The 23,281-nt window shown below is 41.7% G+C and overlaps 1 protein-coding gene and 1 long non-coding RNA gene across 5 annotated transcripts in view; one reads left to right on the top strand and one right to left on the bottom strand.

The window, feature by feature from the left end:
* Nucleotides 1-309: 309 nt before the first annotated feature.
* WDR31 (WD repeat domain 31) lies at nucleotides 310-21,500 on the top strand. Of its 3 annotated transcripts, none has more exons than XM_079113867.1 (11): nucleotides 310-362; nucleotides 4,237-4,378; nucleotides 8,249-8,389; nucleotides 9,010-9,139; nucleotides 10,827-10,901; nucleotides 13,757-13,901; nucleotides 13,999-14,099; nucleotides 15,789-15,856; nucleotides 16,799-16,940; nucleotides 18,532-18,694; nucleotides 20,529-21,500. In XM_079113867.1, the coding sequence occupies exons 3-11, from the start codon at nucleotides 8,277-8,279 to the stop codon at nucleotides 20,687-20,689; spliced, it is 1,098 nt and encodes a 365-aa protein (XP_078969993.1). In that variant the 5' UTR covers nucleotides 310-362; nucleotides 4,237-4,378; nucleotides 8,249-8,276; the 3' UTR covers nucleotides 20,690-21,500. The 3 variants fall into 3 exon arrangements, with proteins under 3 accessions (XP_078969993.1, XP_078969992.1, XP_078969994.1); XM_079113866.1 differs by having other exon boundaries at nucleotides 9,007-9,139; XM_079113868.1 differs by lacking the exon at nucleotides 8,249-8,389 and having other exon boundaries at nucleotides 9,007-9,139.
* Nucleotides 17,791-23,281, bottom strand: part of LOC306645788 — a 20,034-nt gene continuing 14,543 nt past the window's right edge. Inside the window, exons 3-4 of one of the 2 annotated variants that reach the window (XR_013759725.1) lie at nucleotides 20,183-20,304; nucleotides 17,791-18,540 (exon numbers count right to left, since the gene is read on the bottom strand). This is a non-coding gene — a long non-coding RNA (uncharacterized lncRNA). Of the gene's footprint in view, nucleotides 18,541-18,701; nucleotides 20,305-23,281 lie in introns of those variants that run through there. The other variant, XR_013759726.1, reaches the window with a different exon arrangement.

The raw sequence follows: 23,281 nt of genomic DNA, 5'->3' as shown, positions 1-23,281 counted from the left end.
GTGCAGGTACGGATATGTAAGAATAAATCTCATCATTATCTACAACTATAATGCACCAATTTTAAAAATGTGAGGGAATTAAAAAAAAAAAAAAAAAAAAAAAAAGGAAACAAGGCAAAGAGCTCTTGGTTCGGCTCAGGAGACTTCCGGCGAGCGGAACCTAGGTTCCTATTCTGCGGAAGACGCCCGGAGGCTTTTCGCCGGGACTCCCACCCTAGCGACGCGCGCCTCGTTGCTAGGGGCGGAGGAGCCGGGGGCAGTGGAGGCTGCGGATGCTCTGTCGATGCTCCGCGGCTCCGCGGCTCCGCGGCTCCGCGGCTCCGCGGCTCCGCGGGCCTTGGCGTCCGCGCGACCAGCCACGGGTGGGTATGGAACCCGAGGTGGGAGTCCTCGCGCTTTCTGTGTCGCAGCCCCCCACCTGGCCCGAGCGGAGAGGGGGTTTCTGAGGGTCTGCGTTGGACTGGGTGGGTAAGGTTTCCCTCTTGAGGGACTCTTTCCCGCCCACGTACGCTTCAAAATAAGCTTTAACGGTTCGCATAATGGACAGGGAGAGGAGTGTTTGTGGTCCGAAGAGCCAGAAAAGAAAAACTGCACAGGTTGTCCCCAGCCTTCGGAGTTCTGACCTGGTACTGGCTCTAGGCCTGTGTGACTCTAGGCCACGGTTTTCCTTGTCTATACCATTTGAGGCTCGAACCAGACCACCTACCTATTTCTACCTGTCGTTTCGTTTCTGTGTGAACATTGGTTCAGATGCCTTGGTCTTAGGGTGGGATTTGTAGCTCAGCAAGAGTGCTCGACTAGCATGGACGAGGCCCTGGGTTCAATTCCCAGTACCAAAAAGAAAAATAAAAGTATCCCTTGGCCTCCCAGAGTGTAGGTTAGATGTGTGCAGAGGAAGATTTGGGAAGAGAAGGAGGATAAGAAATTATCATTGGACTGGGGAGATAGCTCAGTTGGTAGAGTGCTCGCCTCGCAAGCACAAGGCCCTGGGTTTGATCCCCAGCACCGCAAAAAAAAAAAAAAAAAAAGAAATTATTATTTACGTTGTTCAGTGACCCGGAAATTACAAGGAAATAAGTTCCAGTTCACCCAGCTCTGCCCCTATGAACTTTAGCAAGTCATAACCTTCTGGGTCCCAGTTTCATGGTAGAATATAACAGCTGTATATATAGTGAAATATATTTAAGAATACTGTACCAGAGAGTTAAAAAAAATCCTCTGTGTTGTTTAGAGTGGTCACTATGTATCTCAAGGTCTTTATAAAATAGATTTGTGACAGAAATAGGTTCTGGAGTCCAGATTTAGTCCTGGTTTCACCTAGGACCAAAAGGGACATCAGAGCCATAATGGAATTTAGTCCCTCTGTCCATTGTGAGCTGAAATCTGGAATGAGGCAGGGTGACTGTCCCTTGAGGAATGTGTTGTTAAGCAGTGTGTTGTTACTGGCCATTTTAAAAGAGTCTTTATATTGGGTCCTTAAAAAGCTTCCCACCCATATGATGCTTCCTTTTCATATGCCATTCATTTATTCAACAGATGATTTGCCTTGCATCCATTCTCCCAGGCTATGCTCAAAGCACACATAACAAAAATTAACAAGACATTAAGCCTCCTCTTAGGCTGGGGGTTTACCTCTGTGGTAGAGCACTTACCTAACAGGCAGGCTGATGACCCCGGTTCATCCCCAGTCCCCAGTACCACAAGAAAGAAAAAAATTTGGGAATAAGGGTGTGGCTCAGTGGTAGAGCACTTGCTTAGCAAGTCTGAGGCCCTGGGTTCAATCACCAGCACCATCAAAAACAAGACATTAAACCTCCTCTCTTGTATGTTACATATTTGTAATATAAACATTGGAAAATAACCTGATATCATTTTCATTTTTTAGTTCAGTCTATTCATAATGAATAACAACATAGATATTAACCAAGTACATATACTTTGTTCTTGAGATTTTTTTTTTTTTTTCTGTACTGGAAATTGAACCCAGGTATGCTGTACCACTGAGCTATATCCCCAGATCTTTTTATTTTTTATTTTTGGGACAGGGTCTTACTGAGTTGTTCAGGCCAACCACAAACTGAGCCTCCTGCCTCAACTTCCCTAGTAACTGGAATTACAGACTTGCATCACCCCTCCTGGCCTATTCTCAAGAGTTCAAATTGCCTTGCTATATAACTCAATTCTTTTACTTTTTTGTATTAATTAGCTATACATGACAGTAGAATGCATTTTGATACATCATATATAATGGAGTATAATTTCTCATTCCTCTGGTTATACACGATGCAGAATCCCATCATTCATACAGTTATATATGTACATGGGGTAATGATGTCTGATTCATTCCACTGTCCTTCCTATCCCATACTCTCTATATAACATAATTCTTATTGTGATCCATCACTCTGGTCAGGGGACATAATTGGCTTCAGTTTAGTATCCTCCAGACTCACATATCAGTTTGTATGTGATCGCCGTGTATGTTGGATATGTTTAATATACATGTACTATGAACAATATTAACGCGAGTGAAATCGCTGATGGGGCAATTATTTTAGTAAACATACCTTATTTTTAACAGTTTGGCAGGTTGAACTGGAGGCTTTTTATGCATAGGTTTTGTAGAGGTGCAGTGTAGTATGCTGATCAAGAGCAGGGCATGTAGAATCAGACTGCTTGGATTGGAGTTTCAACTCTGCAACTTACAATGTAAACAAGAGCAAGTTATTAACATCTCTGTGTCTTACTTTTCTCATCTGCAGAATGTCTATAGTAACTATTTCAGAGATATGTTTATTAAGTGAATTAATAAATATGTGATACATGGAGAGTTTCCTGACACATCTTAAGTGCTATTTTTAACCCTTCCAGAAGACAGGGATAGAGTTATTACCCCCACAGCACATAGGAAGTTGAGACTTAGGTTCAGTGATTTGCCTAACACCTAGGAAGAATTATAATTCAGGCCTAATCCTGTCTAATTCTGATAACTAAGGCATTTAACCAAATGTTATTCTGACTATTCTGTACTTCTCTTAATTCTCAAAATAAACTACATTGTCAATCAATACTTAGAATGTATTTAACTAGGCTGGTGGTATACCCCCATGACCCCAGTTACCTGGGAGATTGAGGCAGGAGGATCAAAAATTCAAGGTCAGCCTTGCAACTTATCATGACTCTGTCTCAAAACAATTCTTCTAAAATGAGTGAGGGTGTAGCTCAGGGTACGCCTGTTGGGTCTGTACCCAGTACTGAAAAAAAGTTTTTTTGGAGTGCACTTGAACTCTTAGAGTTAAACTGCAGTAAAATTCTTCTGTGTAGTTGTTTATAATGGACATTCTGGGGTAGAAGTCAAAAGATTATCTGATTATAATTCTTTTTGCAGTACTGGGGATTAAACCCAGTGGTGCTCTACCACAGAGCCATACCCCAGCCCTTTTTATTTAAATTTTTTAAAATTTTGAGATAGAATCCTTATAAGTTGCCAGTCTAACCTTGAACTTTTGATCCTTCTGCCGCAGCCTGAGACACTGGAATTATAGGCAGGTGCCACCATATTCAGCTTGGTTATAATTTTAAGCAAATAATGTTTTTGCTTTCTCCAGGTCTCTAAAGGATTTATATGTGGTGATTTCAAAAAGCTCTTCCATCTCAGGTTTTGTGGTTCATACTTATTTATTTTTTAATTTAATAAATTTTTTCCACATTTTTATTGGTGCATTATAACAATGGGATTTATTGTTACCTATTCTTACATACACACAATACATACACACAGTTTAATCAATATCATTCCTCAGCACTTCTCTCTCCCGCCCCTATACTTATTTAAAACAAGAGAAATTTTTCTTTTTATAAAAGCTGTGAACTTTTTTTTTCAGTGCTGGGCATTTGAACCCAGGGCCTTTTGCTTGTGAGGCAAACACTCTACCAACTGAGCCATACCCTCAGCCCAAAAGCAGTGAACTTTGAAAGTGAATAGTCAACTCTGAAGGTTTTCAATGAACTATACTATGAGTAAAATAAAAATGTTTAATGATATAATTAGATATATTCTATTTTGCATATTTAAAAATAGAAGTATAATTGACATTATGTTATACTTTCCCCCATTGGTGGAAATGTGAGCCTTATTTGAATTTTGAAGTTATTCCTTTCTTTGTAAGACAAAATGACACTTAGCAATATTTTTAATTAAACAGGTCTTTATTTACTTTATAAATCTCTTTTCAGTGCAAAGAGATGCTTAGAGAAGAGATTAACTCAAGCATCTTTACAGAGATTAGGAAGTGGCTGCCTGAATTATTTTCCAAAGGATAAACATTACATATAATTAAAAATGGCAACTCACCAGGAAGATCCTTTTGGTTTGGGGGTAAGTAGTCCTAAAAATTATCTTTTTCCCTTAGAATGTCCCATGAATACTCTTCACTTGGGGAGTATGGCTCTCTGGGGATACCAGCTAAGAATCCAATCAGATTTAAGCACAGCCAGTCCATTTATAGCACCTGCAATTTCCCATGACCTAGATCTATGGGTGGCATGTCTTTTTAGCTGGATGACAATGTTGAAAAATGGGTTAGGCTGGCAGACAGGAATCCCTGCTCCCTCTATCTATCAACAATACAACATTCCAAGCTTTTTGGAAACTCTCCTGGAATTGTTTTAAATCACATCTTGTGATCTATCATGTAGAATCCTAGAATGTCTGAACTAAAAGGGCCTCTTGGGGTACAGAGATGAATAATCAGAGCTCCTCCTCCTCCTCCTCCTCCTCCTCCTCCTCCTCCTCCTCCTCCTCCTCCTCCCCCTCCTCCTCCCCCTCCTCCTCCTCCTCCTTCTTCCTCTTCTTCTTCCTTCTTTCTTCTTCTTCTTCCTCCTCCGCCTCTTCCTCCCCTTCCCCCTCCTCCTCCTCCCCCTCCTGCTCCTCATCCCCCTCCTCCTGCCCCTCCTCCTCCTGCTCCTCCTCCTCCTCCTTCTTCTTCCTTCTTTCTTCTTCTTCTTCTTCCTCCTCCTCCTTTTGTACCAGGAATTGAACCCAGGAGTGCTTAACCACTGAGGCACATCCCAAGTCTTTAATTTAGAGACAGGGTCTTGCCAAGTTGCTTGGAGCCTCCCTAAGTTGCTGAGGCTGACTTTGAACTCACAGTCCTCCTGCCTCAGCCTCCCAGGCCCCTGGGATTACAGGCATGCGCCACCACACCCAGCAGAGCCCTTCTTCTTATGGAGCTCATTGTCTACTAAAAATCATTTGGTCTAGTGTCCTGATATTTTAAATGAGGAGACTGAGACAAAGAGTGAGGACTGCAGCCACTGAAGGACACATTGTGAGATGAGGCAGCATTGGGGCCAAAGTCCAGGGCTCTTGATGCCACGTGCTGTGTTCTTGTCGCTGCATTGCGCTTCTGTACTGGTTACCTGTTCCTAAGAGATCAGTTCTGGCAACTCCTCAAAATGTAGGTTGAAGTTCTTCTGAAAAACTCCAATTTTTTAATGGTAATAGTGTGAATGAGAATTCTTTTTTAAAAATTATTTATATATATATATATATATGTGCATATATATATATATATATTGTTGATGGACCTTTATTGTATTCATTTATTTATATGTGGTGCTGAGAATTGAAAAAAGTGCCTCACACATGCTAGGCAAACACTCTACCTCTGAGCCACGCCCCAGCCCCAAGAATTCTTAACTTGGTGAGTTTTAGCTGCTCCCTGGAGCCTGTTCTTCCTAGAAGTAGGCTGATTGTACCCATAAGAAACTCATCTCTTATTCTTCAAGCATACTCTAGAAGAAATGGGCACTGGGCATTCCCACTGCCTAATTTACTTCCCTCAGCCTTCTGGCATCTTAGGGGGTAGATAGTTACAGAGGACATGGAATCTGAAGCAGCTGCAATTAGCCCCGAATCAGATTCCTTCAGTCCCAGTAAGTGTTCTTGCTGGCCACATCTTTGGCTCTCTCTCTCTCCCTCCCTTCTTTCCTCTTTCTTTCTCTCTCCCTCTCCCTCTCTCTCTGTATATATATATCCCTCTCTCCTCTATTTCACCAGCATATAGTACAGGGCATGCAATAAATTAGGTGATTAGAGAGTATTTCTTGAGTGAAGGACTGGATGGGCATCTTTTATTGCATAATTCATTCTTTTTTCTTTTTAGTTCTGTCCTTATTAGTTGATAGAAACCATGTAAATAAATCTGGAAAACAATTGTTGCTTTTATTCTTTATGGCTAATATATGTCATCCTATATTAACATGATTTAATTTCTAGATCAGTTGTTCTCAAACTTTTGTCATCAAGCCTCCAAGTCTCCTTTACATTCTTTTTAATTTTTTTATTCATTCATTTATTTATTTGATACCAGGGATTGAACCCAGTGATGTTTAACTTCTGAACCACATCCACAGCCCTTTTTAATATCTTAATTATATTTTAATTATAGACAGAGTCTTGCTGAGTTGCTTTAGGATCTTGCTAAGTTGGAGATTCACTTTGAACTCTTGAGCCTCCTGCCTCAGCCTCCTGAGCTGCTAGGATTACAGGCATGTACCACCGTGCTCAGCTCCTTTACACTCTTAAAAATTATCAAGGACCATGAAGAAGTTTTGTTTATGTAAGTTATAGATTACGTTCAGGTTCCTGCTTGTCCAACCTCTTATTGACATTAAAATGATAAATTTAAAATTAGAGTACTTGTCTAGTATGTCAGGTATGATTCCCCAGCCCTGCAAAACAAAAACCAAACTCTAAAAATAAAAAAAAAAAAACCTATTACATGTTAGGATAGAAAATAAACTTTCCAGAAGAATTTAGTAGGAAAGAATGGTATTGTTTTAATTTTGTTTAACTCTCTTTCAAGTTTGGCTTAAACAAAGACAACTGGATTCTCTCATCTGTGTCTGCACTCAATCTATTGCAATATATTGTTTAGGTTGAAGGTGGAAGGGAAAGTCATGTCTCACACAGAGACAGTTGGAGGGAAGAGGACCTCCTGGACTCCCTTAAAGAATGAGGAATCCCCCTTGGTCCCCAGATCACACTTTGAGAACTGCTGGTCTATGTCATTATATTGTCTCACTTAGTGTCATCTATAGCATCTCATTGCAGGATAACCTTGTGATAGTTGTGTGCCAATTTAAGTGCCACAGTGCAATTATTTAAAAATAATTGAGCCCAAGAAGGGTTATAACTTTTTAGAATAACCAAGAAGCTTCACTAATGTAGTTTAAAATTTTTTTTTCAATTACATGCTTAGTATTTATGTTATTGCGATGGAGTGCACATGACATAAAACTTACCATTGGTGACATTTAGTACCCAGGCACTGTTGTGCAGCCACCATCACAGTCTAGTTCCACACATTTTTGTCACCCCCAAAGGATACTGTACCTGTTAGTCCCTCCTTACCTCATCTCTTGGCAGCCACTAATCTGCTTTCTGTCGCTGTAGATTTGCCCACTGTTCACGTTTCACTAAATGGAATCATACAGCAGGTCTTTTGTGTCTGACTTTTTTGCACGACACTTTGAAGGCGCACTCCTGCTGTAGCATGTGTCTGTGCTTCATTCCTTTCTACGGCTGAATAATATTCATTATATGGATGGACCACTTTTTGTTTATCCACTCATCCCATTGATGAGTTTTTTCACTTCTTGGCTATAGTGAACAGTACTGCTGTAAGTATTGGGCACCAACTTTTGTTTGAACACCTGTTTTAAATTCCTTGGAGTGAAATTGCTGGATTATAGGCCGATTTTATGTTTAACTGTTGAGGAATTTCTTAATGTTTTTCTAAACTAATATATAAAAACAAAATTGTGCATGCTAATGGGGTACCATGTAATGTTGCAATACTGGTACACATTGCATACTATTTAAATCAGTTTAAACATAATTCTTAGTGTTTTTAAAAGTTAGTTTTGCTTTTGTTTTTTCTGCTAATGGTTTATTGGCACCTGTAATCCCATAAGAGTAAAGCAGGTTAAAGAAGAAAAGCACATGCATTCAATTAGTCTTCTTGTTTTTAAATAATTTAACATAGTCATGCTACTGTTGTTGTGCCTAACAAAATTAACAGTACATGGAGCTGGGGATGTGGCTCGGTGGTAGAGCGCTTGCCTGGCACACGTGAGGCCCTCGGTTCGATTCTCAGCACCACATATAAATAAATATATAAATAAAGGCCCATGGACAACTAAAAAAAATTTAACAGTACACGTTCTTCTTTTTACTAAACAGGGAATACAGCTTCCATCAACTACAAGGGATGCTGCTACTCAGATGCCAACTGAAACACACTCCTCTTCAGGCTTCCTGTAGGTTTTGTGTCGTAATGGGGAAACTGCAGAGCAAACTCAAACACAGCACTTACAAATACAGGTACAGCAGTTCTCCCTAGGGTCTGGTTTTTGTTTCTGTTTTTGTTTTTGGCAGCTCTGAGTATTGAACTGAGGTCCTCACACACATTAGACAAGTGTTGTACCACTGGGACAGGGTCTCACTAAGTTGCTGAGGCTAGCCTCAAATTTGATTCTCTTGCTTCAGCCTCCTTAGTAGCTGGGATTACAGGCATACACCACCATGGTTGACTTGGGATCCTTAGGTTTATCATGCCCCCATTAAAACTCTTCACTAAAGAAAGAGAATAAGGTAGTGACCTTCCCTGAACTGTTTGGTCTGTTTTCTTTTGGTTAAGAAATAGCCTATTAGCTAGTATCTACACCCATTAAGGGAAGGGGTGCAGAATAACCTTTGGGATTTGTTTCTAGTTCAAGCAAAGACTCCTGGTCTCAGGATTCCCCTTTATAAGATTGCACTCATTCAGTCATTCTGAGCATTTTCAGAATAAATAGTATTCAGGCAATGCCAGCAGTTTCCTTTCTCTACTCCTTTTCCTTTATCCCCTCAGCCCTGCCTGAATTGCTCCTGTCACTCACACTGTTGCTCCCCTGCCCACTCCCAGGCATTAGGCCTCTCATTTTCCACTCTTTCTTTAGCAGGCCTGATGGAATTATAGAAGAGAGAATTCAAACGAAAGCTTTTCAAGAGTATAGCCCAGCTCATGTGGACGCTGTCTCTGTCGTTGCTGCTCTGAACTCAGACCTTTGTGTCTCTGGAGGAAAAGATAAGGTGAGGTCTTCAGCATTTCCAAGGAAGACAACTCATTGCAGGAAAAAGAAGATACTTAGAAAGTCCAGGTTTTCATTTCTGGCAGCTGGGCTGATTAGTGTACTGTGTGGGCTTAAAGTTATTGCAATCCTGGTGACTTGGGAGACTGAGACAGGAGGATTGCAAGTTTGAGGCTAGCCTCAGCAACATAGCAAGGTCCTAAGCAACTTAGCAGTGAGACCCAGTCTCAAAAGAAAAAAGAAGAAAAGGGTTGGGGATATGGCTCAAAGGTTAAGCTGCTCTAGGTTCAACCCCTGGGACCCAAAAAAAAGAAAGAAAAAGAAAAAAGGATTGGGTTTAAATCCCTGCTTTGACACTTCTATTACTTTGGGTAAGTCTAAATTTTCTGAGCTTCAGCTTCCTTAACTGTTAAATGTAGATAATGTCAACCTCACTGGACGATTGCGAGGATTAAATGAGAGACCATAAGTAAGATTCTTAACACTATGCTTGATCACCTACATGATTTTTGTAAGTGGCAGGTGTTACTATTCCAGCCAACACACTTTTACAGCTATAGCAGAAATAGGAGTTGTCAGCAAAAAGAACATTCTAGTTTTTTCTCTATGGTTCTCTTGCCAAATCTACCCCAGAGTGCATCATATTCTTTCCTTGTATGTTTTTGTCTTTTCTCCCCTTGTCACTTTGAGTCTGATTGCTTTTCTCTCTGCCATCGCACTCCCTGCTGGGACGTTGGTAGCAAAAATGCTGGTTCTTTTTGCAGTAAATGATACTAATAATGCCTCTCATGTTCAATAGCCTTTTCAAATCTTTCAGTTTCATTTGCTTACTGTATTTCACTGGTTCTAACATGCACTTATTTTCATATTTTACACCTGTGAAATCAGATATTATAATAATCAACAGCATTTTGTTTTAAAATCTATATCATCTTAAATGTATGAAGTTTCATTTATATGATCTTCCCTCACACCCATGGGTGTTAAACAGGGTAAATATTATCTTCTCCATTTTGCAGTTTAGGAAACTGGTATTTAATTAGGTCAGATGGAAAAGGGGCTGGGTCCACTATAGCATGTGCTCCTTGCTCTCTAGCAGTGAACCATGGGGACTCAGAAAATGCTTTTCAAGCCCTGTTTGGGGTGGGTAATGCTTATGATAATATATTAAAGTTTATGCCTGGAAACAGTAGAAAGAAAATTTTAACAATTCTCTTTGGCAGATGGGATTATGAGGGTTTTTAAAATTAAAAAATGTAGACTGTCTCATAATAATGTGAATATACTTAACAGTACTTAACTGTAAAGTTAGAAGTGGTTGAGATGGTGAATTTTAAAAAGATACTTTAAGAAAGTGCAATACAATAGGAAGAAAGTAATCTAATCCCTTGCAGAATTCTTCAGAATCTACAGCCAAAATCTCAAGGTGAATTCATGCTCCTTGGGGAATGTTTTCCTGAACCATAAGTAAGGTTTAGAGGAATGGCCCTGTTCGGGGAGACACAGGGGAATGAACAAGAAGAAAGAAAAGAAATTCAAAGCAGGGGAACATGAGGAAGGGCACGGGATAAAACCCTAGAGCTTGAAACAAGTCCCTTGATGGAGAAATTAGGAGGGAAGTGAAGTAAAGGTGGGTTTCAGTTAAATGAAAATGGAATGACTAACCTGCTCTTAATGATTTTCTGCAGACAGTCGTGGCCTATAATTGGAAAACTGGAAAAGTGGTGAAAAGGTTCAAAGGACATGAACGTGAAATCACCAAGGTAATTGTCAAATGATTATTATGAAGGAAATCTGGAACTTAGTAAAGGAATATCTAATAGCTCTAGATATTAAGAGTGATTGTTCAGTCCTAAGGAAAAATACAAAGGCTTCATTTGATGCTGTGAGGCTCTGCTCCAGGAAAAGCAGAGCAGAGCAAGACAAAGGTGGAAGTAAGCCAAATGGCTGTCCAAAAACACATGGATGAACAAAATATGGAAATGTATAATGGAGTAGTATTCAACCTTAAAAAGAATGAACTTCTGCCAGGTGCTCTGGTGCACACCTCTAATCCCAGTGGCTCAGGAGGCTAAGGCAGGAGGATTGCAAGTTAAAGCCAGCCTCAGCAACTTAGTGAGGACTAAGCAACATAGTGAGACCCTGTCTCAAAATAAAAAAATAAAAAGGGCAGGGATGTGGCTTGGTGGTTAAGTGCCACTGGGTTCAATCCCTGGTACCAAAAAAAAAAAAAAAATTCTGATACATGTTACAATGTGGGGGAACTTGAAAACATTATGTGTAGTGAAAGGAGCAAGACAGAAATGACAAATACTATGATTCCACTTGTGAGGCAGGGACCTCAGAGCAGTCAGATTCATAGAGGCAGTAGAATATTGGTGCCCAGGGGAGAGAGGAGAATGGTATAGAGTTTCATTTTGGGACAATGAATAAGTTGTAGAGATAGATCTTGGTTATGGTTGCCCAACAGTGTGAATGTACTTGATGGAATGAATTGTATGCTTAAAACTGTTTAAAATGGTAAGTTTAATGTTATGTGTATTTGATCACAATGTAAAAGACACCATGGAAGATATCAGAACAGGAAAAAAAAAATGAGCAAAGATATATTAGGCAAATACAAACACAAAAAATGCAGGAGTCATGGTAGTAATAGCAAACAAAGTTGTGTGCAAAGTAAAAAGCATTAAATATCTGGGTATGATGGTGTATACCTGTAATTCCATCTACTTAGGAGGCTGAGGCAGGAGGATCAAAAGTGTGAGGCCAGCCTGGGCAACATACTTGGACCCCATCTCAAAAAACAAAACAAAGCAACAGAAAAACACTAAATGAAATAGAGACTCACTTTGAATTGATAAAAGAATCAACAGAATCACCTGTCACAAGAGTTTTGATGGTTTTAAAAGAATCATTTCAAATTCACAAGAAGTCATAGATCTGATCCAGTTTAAACTGTTTAGAGGTATAGAAAAAAAGGTACAATTTCATAATTCTTTTTACAAAGCTATTGTAACATCAGTAGGAAAACCTACAAAGCATATAGGAGGAATTGCAGACCAGTGAATACCTGCATTAGGTAGAATTAGACATAGCTTCAAATAACAGAAAGTCCAAACAACAGTGCCTTAAACACATAGCCATAGTTTGGTATGGTGGTTTCATGGTCATGATGGAGTCAGACTCCTTTTGTGTTTCTTTTCTTTTCTTGAGACAGATTCTCACTATATTGCTTGTGTTGCTGAGGCTGACCTTGAATTCATGATCCTCCTGCCACAGCCTTCTGAGTACTTGGGACTACAGGTGTGTGTACCACTGCATCTGGCTTCTTCTATATTTCTTATCTGTATCACAAGAGCTTAGCTTCCAGCCAGGTGCGGTAGTGCACACCTATAATCCCAGCAGCTTGGGAGGCTGAAACAGGAGGATCACCAGTTCAAAGCCAGCCTCAGCAACTTAGTGAGGCCCTAAGCAACTCATTGAGATCCTGTCTCCAAATAAAATACAAAAAGGGCTGAGGATGTGGCTTAGTGGTTAAGTGCCCCTTGGTTCAATCGCCAGTACCAATATAAATCAATCAATCAATCAATAAATAAATAAATAAAAGAACTTAGCTTCCTTCTTCAAAATTACGTCCTATTCACAATACGACTGCTGCTGCTCCTTTCATGTCTGATCTCAAGGCAGTAGGAGGAAAGAAAGGGCAAGAGCAAAGGTTGTGTCTGTCAGCCCCTTTTAAAGGGTTTCCTATAAATCCCACTTCTACTTACATGTCATTGGTTATCTATGTCTTCAAGTGTGCTGGGAAATCTGCACTGATAGGAGTACATTGCTATATCTGACAATATAGAGGTTTGTTGTTAAATAAGAATGGGGAAACAGATCATGAGTAAACTCCTCATAGGCTGTTACAAATATTGAAATAAAAAAACCTTAATGAAGTACTAACAAATAGAATCTAACATTTTACTAAAAAATAGCATACCATGACTAACTGAACTTTATTCCAATAATGCAGAAATGGTTTGCTATTAGGAAATTGATATATATGATTCTCTGATCATCTCAGTAGAGATCAGAAGATCCAGTATTAATTCCAAATAGAATTCTTTGGTCACTTGGTAAAGTAGAAATAAATGGATCTTTATGTGACTAAAAATAAATATAATTAAAACCCCTCTTTAAAACAAAATACAATCAATGACATTACAACATAAAATAGGAGCGAACACAAGGTGATCCCTGAGACGGGTAGGAGGGAGCTGTACGCTGCGCCCATTGAGGGATGCTGACAGTGCCAGAGGGACCACACAGAGGACATTCTGCAGGAGACCCCAAAGGGGGAGAGCTGTGGAGGCAAAGTGGTCTGGGAGGCCTTATGGAAGAGGTGAGGTATTTAACTGTTCACCTTAAGGATGGGAGAGAATCTGCTTCACAAAGAGAAGAGAGTTAGCGAATCATGGAGAAAGCCTCCATGCTTCCCAATCACAGATTTCAAGTTTAGGTATTAAACTTCGAGAATGGGGAGGGGGCTATGCACACCAATCTTTTCCCCATTTTGAATCCAGTCTGGTAAGCACACCAGGTAGATTTCTGGTTTTGTTTCCTCTCTGGGCAGGTAGCCTGTATGCCCCAGTCAGACCAATTCTTCAGTGCCTCTCGGGACAGGAGGGTCCTGATGTGGGACTTGCATGATTCCTCCCAGCCCAGGCAGCAGCTGTCCGGCCATGCCATGGTGGTCACTGGGTTGGCCGTGAGTCCAGGTAAAGCAAAACAGATCTCTTCCCAACACCCTCGTGCTTTCCCAGGCCCCTATGCAAGTTCTGTCTCATGGGTATCTTCTTGTCATTGCTTCCAAAGACATGTCACAGCTGTGCACTGGCTCTCGGGACAACACTCTGCTTCTGTGGGACGTGGGAACTGGACAGTGTGTGGAGAGAGCTTGTGTCTCCAGGAACCTGGTATGAATTTAGACTTGGTACAGGACAGGGCAGCAGAGGGAGCATGGGGTGAGGCAAGGGTAGGGCCTGCTAGCAGCTCAGTACTGTTGGTGGAGCACATGCTCAGCATGAGCAAGGCCCTGGGTTCAATCTCCAACACCAAAAAGGAGAGAGAAACAGAGAGAAAGAGAAACAGGAGAGAGATCAGGAGACCCAAGTCCAGGCCTCAGAACCTTGGGTCCTGATTGCAGCCCCTACTAACTTTCCTTGGCCTCTCAGGGTTGTTGAGTTGGATGATCTCAAGAAAGATTCCACTAGTTTGTGCTGGAATCTAAAATGGTATCTTCAACTATTCCTTCAATATATAACTAATCCATTTCTTGTGTGGGCCAGACACTGTTAGGAATGTGATTAGTGACAAAGATCTCAGTTCTGTGTACCAAGAGCTCACAGTTTGTGTACTGTGTGTACTATATGGTGGCTCCTCTTTTCCTTCTATAATACATAGAAATAAGCATCACCTTTTGTTCCATGTGTAATTTGCTTTTTTTTTTTTTTTTTTTGTACTGGGCATTGAACCCAGGGGCACTTAACCACTGAGCCATATCCCTAGTCCTTTTTATTTTTTATTTTGAGACAGGGTATCACTAAATTGTTCAGGGCCTTGCTAAGTTGCTGAGGCTGGCTTTGAACTTGTGATCCTCCTGCCTCAGCCTCTTGAGCCACTGGGATTATAGTATGCACCACCATGCCCAGCTTTACTGTGTTTCTGAAGACTTTTTGTTTTCTGGCAGGCTGATATATGAATTCCATGGCCTTTGAGGTCAGTCATACCTGACTTTAAATATTTGTTTGTGTGGATTTGTTTTTCAGTTTGTGTATGTGTGTGTGTGTGTGGTGCTGGGAATCAAACCCAGGGCCTTGAATATGCTAGCAAGCACTCTGCCCCTTCTACGTCCCCAGCCCTGGCTTTGCACTCTGAGCCTGTCACTTCCTCACTTCCTGGTTGTTCTACACCAAGTTACTTAAGCTCTTAGAGTCTCAGTGTCTTCATTTATCAGATGAGGAGAATTATATTGATAGTTAAGATTAAATGAGATAATCTATGTATGTGAAATGCCTGTCATTGTGCCTGCCATGTGGCAGATGCTTCTTTAGTGGTCATCAAAGTTCATCTTTTCTAATTTTGTAAACAGTTGTCCATGGGAGATGTACTTACTGCTGCCCTCTGGATATCTGGATGTTTGCTGTACTTAAGTAGTGAAAATCCCATTTCCCTGTTGTTTTGACAACTGCTCCATACTGCCTGCAGGGAGCTGCAGGGATAAAAAGGACAACTGTCACTCTTCAGAACCCCATGATATAGAAGACCAGAGTTTCCCTGGTCCTGCCTCAGAACAGGGGCTGCTCTCTTGGCTGCCACTGCCAACAGGTCCCTACCACTTAGCTGGCTTTCAGTTGCTCTTAGGCTGCCCACAGGCTTCTGGTGGCATAGCTGGTCTAGCTTCCACCATTACTGCTGATAACCAAGGAGATACAGTCAGAGCCTGATGGATGAGTATCTTCAAAACATTGAATCCCTCTAAATCAAACTTACTAGTTTGGAATTCTTGAGAAGAGGTAGAGAGATGATATTTAGCACCATTTATAGGAATCACAGCAGAAGAATGACTTGGTATGGAGAAGTGTTGAAAATTTTGCTGTTTCCAGGTCACTCACATGTGCTGGGTCCCCAGAGAACCATATATACTACAGTCCTCTGAAGATAAAACCATCAGGTGGGCTACTGAGTGGCGGTGAAGGTGTTTCTGGTGAAGGTTTGTGGCTCCCATGCTTATGTCACTTTGCTCCCACTCTGCTTCTCCCCACGGTGTGCCCTTTCCAGGGGCTTCCTCCTGTCTGCCCCACGCTGGTGCTGGGCTGCTTTGATGTGGTCCCATGGATCATCTGGGTACAGGTGATGGTTTTGAGAGCAGCTGACCCATCTGGCTCCTATTATGTGATGGCTTCAGATTAACCTTAGGATCAGCCATCTGCTCGTCCCACCCATTAGCCTACCCAGCTCCACTTGCTAACCCTGCATGGCTGCTGGGGTTCTCAGTCCCCCAGCATTCATTTGAAGCCCTTCTTAGGGAAACAGAGTCAGAAACTACATCAGGGGAGTCAAATGAAGACAGTAGTTCTTAAACTGGAGTGCATAACTAGAAACTTTCTCAAAAGAGATTCTATTTAGAAAACGGTTAAGAATGAGATAAAGAGGTAACAGTGAGATCAGGCAAAACAAAACACTCCCATGGAATCCAGGGTCAAGGCCTCTAAATCTTTTAATTTGATTCTGGAATGATGACTGCTCTCTATATCATAAAAAGTACCTTTAAAAAATTAAAATTATAAGCATAGAAATAACCTCTTGTCTATTGAAAGCAGTGTCCTGAAGAACAAAATTAACAAGTTGACTTGTACAATTAAAGTGTGATCTAAATTCCTATTAACTGATCTCAAAATAGAAAGAACTCAGGTATCACTCAGTTTGGTTATTTCCTGTCAACTTTAGCATCATGGAGATGGCACTGATTCAGGTTGCTACGTTTAGGTAAATCATGGCATTCCATTCTGACTGGCCTACGTAGCAAAGAGCCAAGACTTTACGTGAGTGAGATATTACAGGTCTTTTCAGGCACATTTACTTTAAACTCATTTTCTGCTTCAATTTCTTTCAGACTGTGGGACAGTCGGGGACTGCAGGTCGCTCACATGTTTCCCACAAAGCAGCACATTCAGACCTACTGCGAAGTCAGCATGGATGGCCACAAGTGTATCTCCTGCAGCAATGGCTTTGGAGGCGAAGGCTGTGAAGCCACAGTAAGAGACAGTGTGGGGTCCAGGGATCTGGTTACCGATGAACAAATTACTGACTCTGGCTTCATGACTTTAGCTGAACTAACAGGCTCTGCTGTTGGCTCAGACCTATTTCACGTGCAAACTGTGAGTGATTCTTTAAATTCCAGGGGCTTCTTTTAAGAACTATCCAATAACTTAAGCCTCTGTAAATTGATAGTAGACAAAAGGAACAGGATGAGAGTCAAGATTGAGAGGCGCTAAACAGAACCAACCAGCCTGCTAATGTTGCTTCTTCCACAAGAGTATCTGGGGAGGGACAGCTTGAAGAGCCAGATGTCTTCCCATTGTACATTTGGCCTTGGTAAAGGAAGTTCAAGCTCTTTAGGAGATGTGGAGTTCCTAGATTGGTCTAGGACCCACCCTATCCCTACCCGTGTGCCTTCCATGCAGTTAATTTCAGGATAGGTTGTCTAGATTCCTCCATAGTATCTTAGGTTCATCACTGTAGAGTATCAGTTAAAAAGATTATGTAGTTTTCAAATAGAAGAGTTACAGCTCCCATTTATTTACACACCAGGCATTGGACTGAGCACATTCCATGTACTATCTTTCTTAATCCTTAAAACAACCCTGTGACTTAGGTACTGTTATAATTCCCATTTTACTGATGAGGGAATAGAGGCCTGGCCAGCAGAATATTCTGCTGTACATAGTCACACCTCCACTGAATGACAGATTGGGATGTTGCAAGCTTTTCTTTATATGATTTTTTTTTTTTTTTTTTTTTTTTTTTTTTAGTTATAGATGGGCACAGTACCTTTATTTTATTTATTTATATGTGGTGCTGAGAATCAAACCAGTGCCTCACACATACTAGGCAAGTGCTCTACCACTGAGCCACATCCCCAGCCCGATTGTAAGCTTTGGATGTAGGATTTCATCTCCGGGCTAATGAATTTCATGGTTTCCAGTGACTTCATTGTTTTTGTACACAGCTCAGTTTGCTTTCCTCCCTGAACATTATTCTCCAGGTATGACCTGATCTATACCAATGAATGGAACTGGTGGGACTGTCACTTCCCTTACCATACGTTCTAGGCATTATCTCAAAATGTCAGGGGTGCTAAACCACTGAGCCACATCCCCAGCCCTTTTTATTTTTATTTTTTATTTTGAGACAGGGTCTCACTAATTTGCACCTATATATGTTTATGAGAAGGTGTTCCTAACTGCAGGGTCCCACAGGACCCACAGATGCCAAGAAGCTGGTATAAGGGCAGCTCTTGAGTTGTCGTGGAAAGCAAGAAATTCCATACTGTTCCATCATGCTGCAGGCCTGGGAGCTTTTACTCCCCTAATCATGAAAAAGGCAACAGCCCTTCTGGCACTTCTTAACCAGTGTTGTTTGGGACATAGTTGATGCAAATCACCGGGTAGGTAGATGGGTGGGTGGGTATGATGGATGAAGAGAAGATGTTCATTAGCTTCGTGAGTAGGTAAGTGGAGAAACAGGAGGATCATGGGAGGCTGGGAAGATGACAGTAGTGAATGAAGCATGTGTGAAGCTAGAGGAAAGTGTATGTACAAGCTGGTCCATATCATTACTTTGCAGTTGTGGGACCTAAGGCAGACAAGAAACAGAATATGTGAGTATAAGGGGCATTTCCAGACAGTTGCATCCTGTGTCTTTCTGCCAAGAACGTTGGCATTGGTGCCTGTGATTGCTACCTCTTCACATGACTCCAAGGTGAAGCTTTGGAACCAAGATACTGGAGGTAAGGAGCCTACTGTAGTGCTTCTCAAAGATACACAGGGTCCTAAAATTCTTTCTTCCCATTATTAATCATGTAGAAAGCCAGGCATCTCCTGCCAAGGTCTTGTCCCCTAAGTGGTCAAGAGATGATACCTAGATGCCAGTCGTTTTCTGGTCAACTTCTGGGTAGAAACCATCACCAAGTATCCCATGATGTATAGAGTCATTCCTGAGAACCCAAATAAAATCTTTTTGGTTCTTACATTCTTTTTCCCTGAAGTTTCTCATCAAGTTTTAATGCGAAGCTCAAAATATCTGGAAAGGGGAACAAGAATTGCCACATTTGAATTCCTTTTTCAGAGATTAAATTGAAGCTTCAGCTCTTGGTGGGATTCTGTGGCAGTAAGGATAGTCTCAGAAAGGCTTGTCCCATTTGGACCCTGAAACTGGTTAAGATCACAATAAGGCCATGATACTTCAAAGCACCAGAGAAAGTGTCTGTGGAGCATGGCACCCCAGAGTCCTGGATACGCTGGAACTGGCTCCTACTGGTCAATTGTTAGACATTCAGCAATTTTATTTTATTTTCATACCAGGGTTTGAACCCAGGGGTGCTAAACCACTGAGCCACATGCCCAGCCCTTTTTATTTTTATTTTTTATTTTGAGACAGGATCTCACTAATTTGCTTAGGGCCTCACTAAGTTGCTGAGGCTATCTTTGTGATATTCAGCAATTTTTGAGCTAGTTTTTAAACCTTTGGTAACATGAATGCTGGTCATGGTGGGGACAAATGCTATGAATAAGTGTTCCTAGCACCCTGCTGTCCCTGTGCTGCTCTGCCCTAGAGAGAATTCCCTAGAATAAGAATGCGTGATTTAGAGAGCTTCAGACCACATCCTTCCAGCAGATATTCTCCGGAAATTCAGTTGCTCCAGGGGAAGAAAGGGTACCCTGAGTTGGGACCATGTCTAATGGCTCTCTGCAAACAGCTGTGGCCACAAGCCATAGCACAGACACGCCTGTTGTCCTCTTACCTGGATTTGCCTTTCCCAGTTGCCCAGCTGCAACAGTCTTGGGTGGTAGGCAAGCACATTTTTGGTTTAATGATCATGAACCTAAGATTAGGGAAGGCAGGGCCTGATAGCATTGACTGGAATGGCTGGCATGAATGCCCAGCCCACTGGGTGTGTACCTGAAGTTCTTAGAAGAGTGGCCTTTGAGATGCAGATGGAGGGAGACTAGCTCAGCTGGACACCCCCAAAGACTGCCTGCAGGTCCCCATTCTCTGTTATCTTAAAGGGAGCCAACAGCTACAGATCATGTCCTTGTCTGTTTTCCCTGCCCCTGCTCTGCCTTGGTTCTGGGTAGGTAACTGAGGGCACCTTTTAGCATGTCCTGAGCAGGTGACCCCCCAGTTTCCACGTGCTTCTTGGTGGCATAGATCTTGTTTGGCCTGGGCCCCATTCTGTGCAGTTGAAGTCATGGCATTGACCCAAGTTCTGCCTTACCCGCTGGTGCACCTTCCCCTTAAGCAAGTGGGGCCTCGAATGTGGGTGGGACAGGTACAGCACAGGCTTTATTTCCTTGGATTTCTCAGGAGGACTCAGTATTTCATGATACAGTCACTTCACTGCAAAATGACGTTTTAGTCAACCATAGACCACAACAAACAGTGGCATATGCCATATGGCCTTGGTGTGTAGTAGGCTGTACCTACTACACATGTACACTCTGGGATATTTGCATAACAATTAAATTGCCTAATGATACATTTCCCAAATTCCTGATGTCATTAAGCCATGTATTACTTCATTGCACTCTTGGCCTAAACTGCAGATGTCCCCTTCCCCCCAGCCTGCCTTTTCACCTTGTCTCTGGATGGATCTGGACCCTTGACTTCCCTGGCTGTTGGTGACCCCATCTCCTTATTATGTGCAAGTTTCAACAGAGGAATTCACTTACTTCGAATGGACCACAGCCGAGGGCTGGAACTGAAGGAAGTGGCAGCTTTCTGAAGCCAAGAGATATTCACCAGACAATGTCAAACCATAGCCTCTCCTTCCTCTGTGTGGCTTTGTGTTTTTCTATGTTATTTTTTTTTTGGGGGGGGGGGGGGGGGTGGAATGTAGGCCTGGTGTTCTTTGCTTACATTTACTTAGAAAGTATATCAGTATTAGAAGTCAATTTAAGTTCAGTGAGTCAAAATCAGGTAAAAAGTTTAGAAACATGGACTAAACCTAAAGTTCACAATCTAAGTTAAACCCAAATGCAGTGTTTTAGTGAGTGTTTGGGTCAACTCTTCCAAAAAAATAAAAATAAAAAGTTTTCCTCAAGACAGTGACCTGGAGGCGCAGGAGTGATGGATGTGTCTGTGAGCGCAGAGGCACAGCTGGACTCAGTCAGACTCGCCTTTCCAGTGTATGTCCACAAAATAGATAAAGAAGTAAATACAAAAGAAAGAAGAAATAAAAGGCAGCAGGAACAGAAGCTTTTGTCGCTTCAAAAAATCATTTGGATAGGAAAGAAGAGTTCGGCTCCATAGAGGACGTGGACCATCTGCCATAGTCCAAGCGCTGGCACTGCCCCTCAGCAGCCTGAAGAACAAAGCTGGGTAGAAAGCCAGAGCCTTGGCTTCCACCCAGGGCAGGAGGGGCGGCAGACCCCGCCTGCGCTTGGGCCTCCCTAGACCAGCGCTGCTGAGGTGGCAGGAAAACAGCCCCTAAGATGGTCTCAAGTGGTTGACCAGCACAGGGGCATCACCCGGACTGTTCCATGGGTAAGGAAAGGGAGAGGTTTAGAGAGTAAGGCTGAAAACATTGCATTTTTAATTTGAATATTTTTATTTAGTTTTCTATAAATAAAATTATATGTGTGTATATATACATATACATATATATAAAATATAGTTTTCTATAAATAAAATTATGTGTATATATACATATATATAAAATATATATTTATTATATAGTTTAAATAAAATTGTGTATATACACATATATAATATATATCTGTAAAATGTGTATATATAGTATTTATATTTAATATATAAATACTTATATATAAATATATAATATTTTAAAATATATTTAAATATATGCATTAAATATATATTTAACAATATATATTTAAAATATATGTTTAATAAATATATTTTAAATAGTATAAATATATATTAAATGTGTGTGTGTGTGTGTGCATGTCCCCCCAACCCCGGAATGACCAGAACAGGGCAGTGGGGGAATATCTGAAATAGAGAACATAGACAGCATAAGTGGATGGAGTCAACTGAGCCCCAACCATTGAGCCCCCTTTAATGATGAGGGGTGGGGTGCTCAGATCAGCCTGTGTGGCCACAGGAGTCAGTCCCCAGCCTGCTGTTCACAGCCCATTTTTCTTGAGGGAAAATGGAGTCCCTCCTGCCGATGAACCCAAGAGTAAGACAACTGAGACCTGGAGATTCCCTTTCTGGTGAGTCCCAGCCCAAGAAATAATTTGCATTTGTCTCTTCTGGCTTCTGCCTGTCCCTAAGACCAGTGGCCAGCAGCCAGCTTCCTTGTCTCCCTTCTGCCCCTCCCCCAGCTGTCTCCAGTGACAGAATTTGTTCTTAAGCTAGTGCAGTCAGACCTGAGTTTGAAACTTCACGTCCCCATTTAGCTGGACGAACTTGGGCAAGTTATAAAATCTGTTTCCTTATAACATGGGGCTCCCAATTGTTCCTTCCTCACCAGCTGTTTTGAGGACTGGACAAAATATATTAAATGCTAGGCAAGGTACTAGGTACTGACAAATGGCAGTGTAGACATTTATTATCTTCTTTCCAAACTAAATGCTCTTTTCCAAAATAAATGTTTACTACTTCTTCGTCCAGTCTTGTTAGAAATTACTTCCTAACCTTAAGTTGTGGATCTTTGAACTCGAGAAGGACAAAGAGGTAGTGGTGGAACCTACTTGACTGAGCTCCTTCAGAGGGTTAAAAAGGATCACTGCAATTCCCATTGTTATTCCCATTTCACAGATAAGGAAGCTGAGGCCCAGAGACTGTTGGTACTTTGATTGGCCCCTGTGTAACCAAAGTTACACAGGTAGGAAGAGGAAGAGTTGAGATTTTGAAACTAGGTCTGTTTTCCTTTGTACCTTGTCTATTCATGATGTCACAGAGTTTTGCTGTTCATTTTTAGAAATTCTATAGACCAGGACATGGTTTTTGTACTTTTGGGACCAGTTATTCCGTTTTTCAGATGTGTATGGTGCCGGGGATGGAGCCCAGGCTGCGTGCAAGCTAGGTCATCACTCCACCGCTGAAATGCACCGCTAGCCCCCGTTATTGCTTGGCTCCAAGGAGATCCTCCTGACCAGGTGTGTGGGGGCCATAGAAGGTTTCTCAGGAAAATCCTAGCATAAGCCGGGTTCTTAGTGCTGCAGCTAATGTTGCTAGAAGGAAGTAGGCACAAGTCAAAAACCCAAGGAGTGGGTAGGGAGGCGGTCCCAGGGAAGGAGGAGACGCTGCTATAGGAGGGCAAGTAAGAAAACAGGCTCTGGTGAGTGAGCCTGAGAGGCTGTACTGGTGGAGACCCCTTCCCTCAGCTCTCCATGGGTGCTCGATGTCA

Source organism: Sciurus vulgaris (assembly GCF_902686455.1).
Source record: "Sciurus vulgaris genome assembly, chromosome: 15".
Classification (NCBI taxonomy): Eukaryota; Metazoa; Chordata; class Mammalia; order Rodentia; family Sciuridae; genus Sciurus; species Sciurus vulgaris.
Note: the sequence above shows the minus strand (reverse complement) of the source record. Positions and strands in the feature narration are given on the sequence as shown.

What these genes read in the sequence shown, in the direction of transcription:
- WDR31 (XM_079113866.1), top strand. Translation starts at nt 8,277, where the DNA reads ATGCTGCTACTCAGATGCCAACTGAAACACACTCCTCTTCAGGCTTCC. An exon ending in TCTCTGGAGGAAAAGATAAG is followed by an intron (nt 9,140 to 10,826) that starts GTGAGGTCTTCA and finishes GATTTTCTGCAG; the next exon opens with ACAGTCGTGGCCTATAATTG. An exon ending in TCTGAAGATAAAACCATCAG is followed by an intron (nt 15,857 to 16,798) that starts GTGGGCTACTGA and finishes AATTTCTTTCAG; the next exon opens with ACTGTGGGACAGTCGGGGAC.